Source organism: Artemia sp. Qi Xiang Cuo, chromosome 8 (assembly GCF_049724085.1).
Source record: "Artemia sp. Qi Xiang Cuo chromosome 8, ASM4972408v1, whole genome shotgun sequence".
NCBI classification, from domain to species: Eukaryota; Metazoa; Arthropoda; class Branchiopoda; order Anostraca; family Artemiidae; genus Artemia; species Artemia sp. Qi Xiang Cuo.
In genome coordinates this window covers 14,188,351-14,199,372 of record NC_142801.1, presented here as the reverse complement: position 1 = coordinate 14,199,372, position 11,022 = coordinate 14,188,351, and the positions used below count along the sequence as shown (strand labels likewise).

At 33.4% G+C, this 11,022-nt stretch overlaps 1 protein-coding gene across 1 annotated transcript in view; it reads right to left on the bottom strand.

Annotated features, from left to right (window-relative positions):
• Window positions 1-4,245: 4,245 nt before the first annotated feature.
• LOC148949183 (piwi-like protein Siwi) overlaps window positions 4,246-11,022 on the bottom strand; it is a 68,024-nt gene continuing 61,247 nt past the window's right edge. Inside the window, exons 13-14 of the mRNA XM_089093228.1 lie at window positions 9,430-9,633; window positions 4,246-4,455 (exon numbers count right to left, since the gene is read on the bottom strand). Of these exons, the coding sequence (XP_088949354.1) occupies window positions 4,339-4,455; window positions 9,430-9,633 (321 nt within the window). The 3' untranslated portion in view covers window positions 4,246-4,338. The remainder of the gene's footprint in view (window positions 4,456-9,429; window positions 9,634-11,022) is intronic.

The window sequence follows — 11,022 nt, the reverse complement described above, 5'->3', positions numbered from 1 at the left end:
TTTATAAAATATATGTGCTGTATGCTATGGTTGAACTGCTGCTTTTTTATTGCATTCGGCTGCTCTTTTGTATATTATTAGTTTTTTCTTTTGGGGAATTATTCCAAATTATAAACTGATAAATACCTATTATCAGTCAAATTATAAACTGCATCTAAAAGGAGGAAATTTATCAAATTGAAAAATATATGATGAACACTTCACATGAGAACACTTCAATTACAGTGCACTTAATAGTTTATTCGCTATGAAGAAAAATGAAGTGCCAGCTATTTTCTTAGGTAAAAAATGAAAAGCTCATCCGCTTTAAGTGTAATTAAATGAAATAATATGCAGACTGAAGTAGCTCCAGGAAGCTGTTGAAATTTTCATCCTAGTTCGTCACTTTTAATCCAAGGAAAATGTTAGGCCCTTAGTATCAGTTATTGAGTTTAAGCTTTGATTTCCAAATGCTCAAAAGAATTACCAAATTTAAGAAAGTCGCAACAATAAGTCACCTGTGGTCAAAAACTCAAAGACTCCTTTTTGATCCCCACCCAGGCTCAAAGCTTCTGCTATGGTCATTTCCATGGAAATCTCCAAAGAGTTTCTTTTTAAAATAGCTGTCAAGCGTAGTTTTAGACTTTTTTGTTTTTCTTCAAAGCTTTGAAAAAAGTGTTATAATATTCCAAATGTTACATTTGTGCATATTTTTGGTAATCATTTGTGGGGTGATCGAATTTTCTAAACCACGGTAGATACGTAAGAACGTTGCAACATCTAGTACCCTGAGGTCATAAGACTGTCAAAGACTCCTCCTTGAACCTCCAAAATTGAAAGCTTTTATTATGACCTGGCCTTTTAATGTAACTTGGGCACTGGACCAAGGGCGCCATTGTTACTCGAGCGCAACGTTAGGTGGGGATGTCAATATCGCTTTCGTCACACCAGTTCGTTTTAGTGCGAATCTGCCTGGTACTCATGAATGAATGTTTTCAAAGTAAACCCGTTTCATCAATACGAAAAAAACGGATTGGACGCATATGTCCCTTTCCCTTTGGACGATAAATTCATGCAAGTGCTGTATCAAGTATAACTCACGAAAATCTTGTTAATTTTGTCGACTTTTCAACTTTTTAGCATCCCTGCTTTCAATAAAAAAAATCAAGGTACTATCACTTAAATATAATAACTCCCTATGCACCCCTTCTGGATACCATCTTGAAAGGATAGCGTCTCTGCTTTAAATAAAAAAAAGTAACTTATAGGCACCCCTGCTTAAAAAAAAATCGAGGTATTATCATTTAAATATGATAGCTCAATACCCCCTCCCCCCCTTTGGATATCACCTTGATAGGATGCCGTCTCTGCTTTAAATTAAAAAAAATCAAGTTTTTGGGATCCCAGCTTTCAATAAATAAAATTTCGAGCTATTATAATTTAAAATTAATACCTCCCTACCCCCCCTCCTCTGGCTACCACCTTGGTAGGATACTGTTTCAGATTTACATTAGAAAACTAGTTTACTTAATAAGTAATTAGGTCACTGCATGGTTCAAACAAACACGCAAAATAACGTTAAACAGCTTAGTGTTCCTTGACAAAAAAAAATTGCGGGTATGAGTAAAGGGGTACAAGGACAACAACAAAAATGTCGAAATTATTCAGATATACCTCAAATTATTGGAAAACTGAGTGATAGATTCGCCATGGCATTCCATAAGATCCAAAGAATCTAATTAAAAGTGAGCACACACAAAAGCCAAATAAAGCCAGTAGCCTATGAGAAATCGCAAAATACGCAAGACAATGAACAAGTCCTTATGGGGGGCCCTGGGTCTATCAAAATATTTCAATGGTTTCCCAGGGAATTTGATATCATTTTCTTCTGTCTCCACTTTAAATGAAAAAATAATTATCTTTTTTGCATCCCTGCTTTCAATAAAAAAAAAAAAAAGAGGTATTATCATTTAAAAATGATAGCCACCTATCCCCCCCCCAATAGGCAATAATGTACAATTTATATATTAGTCATATTTTTAGGGTAACTTCCGGTTCAATCTTTAATTCTCCATCCTGGCACATAGCTTCGGCTATATCTAAATTTTCTCACAATAGAAGGTTTTTTTTTTGGGGGGGGGGGTAAAAAGTTCCAGAAAGAAGATTATATTTTCTATCAGGCGTTCAATAATTGAGTATTAAACATGAAGAAAATCTTATCTAAAAACAGCAAAAAAAAAATAAAAAATCTGCAAACTTACAATTCGGCTGTAGAAACAATCCGTCGGCTGTCAATTTCAAAATCCAACAAAAGGCTGAAGCTGTATAGTAGTGAATGCGTTCTATAATTCTATTCAACTTGAATATTTAAATTCTTGACTACGAATGACGTAAGAAATAGCGATTGGGAAACTGTATTCGAAATGATTTAAACTCATTTCATAAAGACAATACCTAATTAGCTACTTAGCTACTTAAAAACCATTCCCATGGATTCTCGTGGAACCGATTCAACTAGGGGAGGGGAAATGTTTTTTTTTCAATCTCTTCAACGTCAATGTCCCAAAAACACATTTTTCAGTGAATATACAAAAAAAAATGTTTTTCGACATCTAGGAGAGGGGAGGTGAAACAAATTCTCAGGAGGTGCATACCTACTGAGAAGGATGGAGGTGCATACCTCCATACCTCCTCGTGTTACCAGGGTTCACAACCTGGAAGACTCCTTTTTCGTTAATTGCCAAGTAACAAATTAAGCTTTTAGTGACTTTGTATTCATCAATAAATGGAGGGGGGATGTTTCAGTCACAACACAAATGCATAGCCACGCTCCACTATGTTGTTCTATGGGTTTGTTATGACATATGAAAAATAGAAAATCATTATAGAGTGTACAAGCCAGGTTCTTCAAACGAACCTAGAGAACGACCTGTAATAGCATGGGTAGAGTAAGAAAGTGAATAAAAAAATAATAATAATTACTGCATTTATTGATGCCTGTAGCCACTGAAAGCTCTTTAGTTTTAGAATGTAGGTCATGAGCCTTGGCTTAATAAACAGGAGGCCGTTTTTTGAATGAGCCGAAGGATTTAAATCCGATAATGAACAGCTGGTTCTTGTCCGATTAGTGGAATATAACTTCGTTTTCGGGAGTTTGTCAAACGATTTTATGGTTGTGAATATCAAGCACACAGATTTTTACCATATGACGCTTCATCAGAAAATAAGTTTGTTAAATTGTAACTAAGGTTTAGGATACGAAATAAAAAATTTTTTAGTAACAAACATAGAAAAAAGCGTTTCTCAAACATCACTCACAAAAATCCGTCATGTAATATTAATTAAGTATATTCATAGCAATAAATCTTCTGTAGGGGTCCCCCTTACCCCCTTCAAGAGCTAAAATCTAGGTCTGCAACAAGTTCGTGACACTTTCATTGATTATTAAGAGAACCACGAAAATACCAGACAAGATATTGCTCAGTCACTGATTCGGTCTGACAGTCGACCAAGTAACAATCCACCTGCTAACCCTATCCCCCCTCGACCAAACAAAAAATCCTGAGCACGGTCCAGTCTACAATAATCAATACATAACTTTGATAGCAATGCTGATCGAATCTGAAATTACAACTCTGTGACAGTCAAAGACAAGGAATAACAAGTAGATAAAACCGCCTCGGAAATAAAGAATAAAACTATTTTAGTTCGTTATTTAACTACATTTTTTTTTTTTTTGGCTTGGTTAACTATTTGTTTATAAACATTGTATGTAGCCGCCCCATGACAAGAGCTTATTTGTATTTTCGGGGCGGTTATTAGTAGTTTAATGGTGCGTTTTTTGTTTATAATTAAAGTTTACTTTAACTTGTTGTTTGAGGCAGCCATCAAAATGGCGTCGGACAGCGAGTTCTAGAGCCAGATCGTCTCATTTTTTTTTACTAGCATTTTTTTTTGGTCACGTGACTAAATTTTCATGTTTTTATTGGTTTGTTCCTTTTTAATTATGTGAGTTATAATTATTTTAGATATTTTTACAACCTTTTCGACATATTAAATTTTTTAGACTACTATTTTGCGTTTTTTTTATTTATTGCTTAATCTCAAGCTTAGCTTCGGCTTGTGATAATTGCCACATAACAGATCAGTGTTAAGTTTTGCGAGTGTCAATATACATGCCATTACGTCAGATATATAAGAAAGAAAAGGTCGCTTTACAGATACGATCGTAGTAGTAGCAAATATTGTAAAAGAAGCCACTACAAATCACCAGTACAAAAGTAATAAAAAAACATTATCAATACAAAACTATTGATAACCAAAAAGGAGAACGAATTGATATTGATATCTCCCATCTCCTCACAGGTACCACAGACGTTCAGCAAGGGCCTCACTTGGCTCCCGATGGATGCTTTCACCCACTACAAACGCTATCTTGTGGGCATACTGGCATGGTGCAGGAACTCGCACAGTACCCTAAAAAGAGGTTATTGAAAGAAAAAATTGTCAGAACTCGATTCGCTTTTGTCATGTGTTCCATCAATTCCGATGTAAGTTGGTGTAGAGTCCGAATCTATCTGAATAAGGTAAAATTTTTATACAATTTTAATTAATTACTATTGTAAAACGTTTTTGTGCTCTCTCGGAACACAATTGGAACAAAAAGAACATACATTATTGGAAGAAAAACCAGTCGGAACACGGGCTGTTACTGTCACATGTTAGATTAAATCGATGTCGATGATTGTTTAAAATCAATTGTTTTTGGACTTTTTAAATATGTAAATCTCAAATATTTAATTGAAATTATTTTTTTGCGGAATTTAGTTAGAGCTTTAAAGAATTATTTAGACTTGATTTAATCAAAATAGATAGATAGATATATATGATAGATACTTATCTATCAACAAATGAAATGGCATCATTTTTATACAATCGTAAAAAGGGCTTATGCCAGATTTGCCTCTCACTCACTCACGACTATCTGTCGTGGCTTTTTCTACAATTAGCCATGGCTTGATACATGCCAGCAACTGCTTGATTTTAATTCAAGTAGAAATAGATAGATAGATATATATGATAGATACTTATCTATCAACAAATTTATACAATCGTAAAAAGGGCTTATGCCAGATTTGCCTCTCACTCACTCGGACTATCTGTCGTGCCTTTTCTACAATTAGCCATGGCCTGATACATACCCGCAACTGCTTGATTTTAATTCAAGTAGAAATATATAGATAGAGATATATGATAGATAATTATCTATCAACAAATGGAATGACATCATTTTTATACAATCCTAAAAAGGGCTTATGCCAGATTTGCCTCTCACTCAATCGCACTGTCTTGCCTTTTTCTACAATTAGCCATGGCCTGATACATACCCGCAACTACTTGATTTTAATTCAAGTAGAAATATATAGATAGATATATATGATAGATACTTATCTATCAACAAATGAAATGGCATCATTTTTAAACAATCCTAAAAAGGGCTTCTGCCAGATTTGCCCTCGACCGAGTCCATTTATAAGGAAAATATCAAGGTTTAAAATGAAAATATCAAGGTTGTTTGATATAATTTTTCGCTGGGTGTATTTCCATAGGAAGTGAAGTTTCTAGGGAGTGAACTTGTCAGGGGAAATTATACACTGGGGGAATTCGCCAGAATTATTATACAAAATTATTTTTATATTCCTCGCTTTCTCATTTGCGTCTCAATTTTACGCGCAGAGTGGTTAAGAGTAATTGTCCTGGGTAAATTTTCACCGGGATTGAATTGTCTAGAGGATGTATCAGTGGAGAGGTGGGTCCAGATTTTCTGGCATTATTTAAAAAACGATCATAAATTAAATAAAAAACACAAGTTTTTTCAACTGAAAGTATGAAGCAACATTAAAACTTAAAACAAGAAAAAATATTACGCATTTAAAGGGGGGTTGCCCCCTTCTCAACACCGCTCTTTACGCTAAAGTTCGACTTTTGTCCCAATTCTTTAAAAATGGCTCCTGAAACACAAGGACCGTTTATTTAGAACAATAAGATGCTTTTTTAAACGTATTAAAAAACTTTAGCGTAAAGAGTGAGGTGTTGAGGAGGGTACCCCCTTTGTATATGTAATAATTTCTGTTCTTTTTGAGTTTTAATGTTGCTCCTTACTTTCAGTAGAAAACATACTTGTTGTTTTTATTTAATTGAATTAAAATCAAGTATTGTGCAGATTTCCAAGACATGGCTAATTGCAGAAAAAGCCAAAACAGATAGTTCGAGTGATTGAGAGGCAAATATGGGATAAGCCCTTTTTAGGATTGTATAAAAATGATGTCACTTCATTTGTTGATAGATAAGTCTAAATGATAAAAAACGATAAAATGATAAAAACGATAAAAGACTAAATGATAAAAGACGAAAAATGTCAAGTTGTTTCTGTTATCTATCTTATCTATCAACAAATGAAACTACATCATTTTTATACAATCCTAAAAAGGGCTTATCCCAGATTTGCCTTTCACTCACTCGGACTATCTGTCTTGGCTCTTTCTACAATTAGCCATGGCTTGATGCATGCCCGCAACTACTTGATTTTAATTCAAGTAGAAATTAAGTCAAGTGAGAAATTAAAAGTCACATATAGCGTGTGGCTTCTCTCGGCAATATTTTCATACTTGGCAATTACTTTTTAATAAACAAAGGTCATATATTTGTTACTACAGTAATCTTTCCTTATTATTGCACTGCAAAAAAAAAAAAAAAATGTCAGGAAATGTCAAACGTTAGATGGCTTTGGTGAGTTTTAGGCTGACGCTAGCGCCAGTTCCCACTTTCTTTAAGTTACCTAAACTCTCTTGTCTGTCTCTTCATATACTCCACTGCTTGAAAATTACAATGAATGATTATAACTATTAAAAAAAAAGACAAAAAAGAGACAATATTTGTCTGAAATCTCAAGATTTTAGAGATTTTTATTTATTTATTGTTTAATTTATTTTTTATTCACTTAATTTTTCATGTTTAAAACAGTTTATTTTTAGTATTAATTTAGTTTTATTTTTAGTGATTTTAGTTTTTAATTTAATTTCAAAAGATTTTAGCTTCTTTAATGGTAAAATTCTAGTTTAGCTACTTTTTGCTATCTTGGAAAGGGGTTAGGTTAGGAAAATGAAACTCTCTGTAATGAATCCAGGGCCAAAAACACACTCTGAGAAGGTATTGCCAAGCTCCCACGTTAACCCTTGTCTGATTTCTAAGTCTTAGAAATTTGTCTACTAGACAGGTCCTATACCTATTATATTTGGACAAAACAACATTTTACCTTAATTTTCAGTTATCAGTTCTTTTTTCTCTGGTTTTAGTTCTGAAAACGCAATTCCTGTTTTTTTAGTAGAATTTTAAGCCATATCAATGGTTTTTTCCCCTAAATTTAGGAAATGTATTTGCAGATCTTTGAAACCTCATAAATCAGAATTGAGCAAAGTTCAACCCTTGTACTTGTACTTCATTTAAGTGGAAGATCTGTTTTGCAAGGTTTCACTTCATAACACACGGATTTTTTTAAGGTCATCAAAGGCCACTGCCCTCTAGAGGGAGGAGTGGAGATAGGTACTTCTCTTAATTACGAGCTCTTAATTACAAAAAAAAATATCTGTACTTTAAATGTATGCACTCGTATAACACATTTGAAATATCTATCAACGAAATATTCCAAAAATGAATAAGGATATTTTTGAAATTTTGACCGATGGCTATTCTCCAAGAACACTTGCAACCCACCTCACAGCAATTGTTTGCAATAAAATATATGCACAAAGGGGTTTAAAGGGGTTTGCACAAAGGGGTGCTTAAAGATTTCTGAAAACCAGACCTTCTTGACTTAAATTATCAAATTACCAAATTTTCTTAGCATGATTAGCAATATTAACAAAACTGAAATTAAAACGATAGAATATGACCACAGACGCCAAGTTATATTATATAAGGAACGTGTGCAAATATCAACAGAAAATGAGTAAAAAACACAATATCATGAATCCTATATTCATGATATTCCCAATATCATGATATCATAGCCGATGGAATATACATAACCTAAATACTAGGGGTAAGAATGCGTCATACTCCACCTATAATGCCTGCCAGGTCCAAGTCTTCTTTTATTATAAAGGGTATAAAATTATGGAATAACTTGGATAATGATATGAAGAAGATAAAAAATCTCACTGATTATAAAGGAAAATTTAAAAAAAATTATTAAGCAAGTATGAATTTTAGTTTTGTTTGTTTTGAAGGAGATTTGATTTGATTTAAATTAAGTTGTAATTTTTTGTTGGTTGGTGAATGTGACCCCACAGCATGAATATGTTATGTAGTTGCTGCCCCCGTTGTATTTTTTTTTTTTTTTTTTTATTTCTCTTTCTTATTATAGTGAATTTAAAAGATATTACACGTATATGTTTTTTTTTACCTGATTCACACTACCTTTTGGTTTTGGGTGAATCATAATGATTTTTGTATGTAAATTGTTGTTAATTTTAAATAAATATCAAATATTAATATCAGTCACTAGGATATATAACTTTCCTGATTGATATAGCAAAAGAAAAAAGTGCCATAAATAAAAATACACATTATTACGGATATTACTAAATTATTAAACACTTCAAAGTATTAGTTACCTGAAATATCTACAAACACATCTATTTAGAAAGACCAATTCAGCAATCCTACCCTGCTATATTTATTCCTCTTGTTGTCTACTGACATGTCACGATAATATTTATTTACTTTGGATTAAAAAAAAAATCGCTTTAATTACTTGATTTTAAATATACCCACTAGCCTATTTCAATAGCCCTATTAAACATAACGGTTGCATCAGCCTTTTGATTGTTGTTTTGCTCGACGACCAACTGCCGATAAATTGGGTGTCTGGTCTGGCTTGCTTGTAATCAAGAAAACTTTCCGCTTGTTTCCTTTTACAATTCAATGTGGCAACATATGAGAGAAATTCAGCAACAAAATAATTTCTATAATTGTATAACAAGTCTAACAACCGAAAGAAAGATGGTAAAAAATCTGTTTTCTGGTGAAATAAGTTGGTGTCAGAGGCCAGAAAATAATTTCATTTTTATGTCATTTTTAAAACGACATAAAATGATCATGAATTTATTCTTCTTCATTATCGTTACTATTAGTGTCAACTAAAGTTTCAGAATTTGCAGGGCCAATAATGCATTTCTTTAATATTCCATAAATGAAATCTCCATTGTCTTAATAAAAATTTTCCCTGGTATTATCATCTTAATTATAAATAAAGCAAGTGTGGTCTACGAAAATATTTAATTGCAGTTTTACACTAACGACTAATATTTGCTAGTATAAGCTTAATTAATCCATAATTAATTGAGGCTAAAAATTATATTTGACCTTTAATCACTTTGTGCAACATACCTGCCAATTGTAGTACAAGTGACACAGCTTGTATGAGAGTCTCTGATGTATACTGGCTTTGAAATTTGTCGCATCTTCGATAATGTTGAAAGACGTGGGAGACACTGTCCCTTGGCGAACACTTTGAGATATTAAAAAATAGTCATACCGCTCCGGTAATGTTACGACATCATCAACTACCGTTGAAGGGGGCGGATTTCCATGCTAAAAAAATAGCTTCTTAATAGTAAAAACGGAAACTGGTAAAAATAAGAGGAAAATAAAGATAGTGGAGAAAATATTTAAGTATGAATTAAGGAAGCGTGAAATGGAGGCCATGGATAAAAGTGCCAAAATCTGGAAGATGCAGCCAGACGGCATTGCAGTAAAATATTGTATGGCATGTTAATAAATTGAAAGGGAATAGTAAATATGGACTTGTCCCTGTTAAAGATAGAAACAGAGCCAGAATTAATGACAAGGAAAGAGTAAGAGTTACAAATTTTGAGGATATGCTAAACCGTGATAGGTAGAGGAATAAAATATATAGAAAAGAACGAAAAAATGCCCCAGGTGCCGATAGTGTGGTAAATGAGTTTTTAAGTATGGTAGTTGTGAGGTTAAAGACATGTTACTAAAGATTACGAATATGATTTTTGAAAATAATAATAATAATTTATTTTTGACCCACTAAAAGGGGTAAGTACTTAGCTTTTTTAGGAAAATTACTTGAACACCTGCATAAGAAAGGGGATAAGAGTGTGTGGTAACTATAGGAGGCACTAGCATGGTTTCTGTATGAAGCAAATTACTTAGTATAATGATATTTCTCAGACATAAAGATGCTGATGATAGCAAAATTTTCGTTCTTAGATAATTATTTGAAAAGTTCCTGGGTCAGCAAACCCCTTTGGTCCTTTGGTTTTATAGATTATGAGCAAGCGTTCGATTCCGTCGATAGAAGATCTTTAGTGAGGGTCTTATCCTTGTGTAGTATCATATAAATACATAAAGATGATCAATTCTATGTACGAGAATAACGGTGCAGCGGTTAAGGCAGGAAATGAGGTTAGCAGCTGGTTTCGTATTAAATTAGGAGTTAAGCAGGGGTTACGTTCTCTCCCCACTTGCATGGATCATATTTGATGGAATTTTATATAAACTATTCAACTGGACTTCAAGCATCCTAGACAAAAATGTTAGAATAATGAACGAAGTTTTAGAGGTTTTGCGAGTTCAGGATGCAAAAAAGATTACAAGAATAGGCAGATAGGTCTGCAAACCAAGAGTAGAATATTGGAAGATACAATGATGACAGCGGTTAAGTGTGGTTCTGAAGCGTGGGCACTCTGAAAAATGAAGGATTTGATATTTTCCTGATAAATTGGCTACGGATTCTTTGGGTGCCTGACTGACTGACAGTATCTCAAACAGTGAGCAGTACGAAAAAGGTATTTCAATCCCACTTTCTCAGGGTGTAATGATAGAAAGGATGAGATAGCAAGGACACGTTCTACGGATAAAGGATGACATATTGCCAGATTGTCCCTGTTTGCCAACCGTCTGGGCAAAACGAAAGAAGGTTTTTTTTTTTTTTGCATAGATTGGAATGGA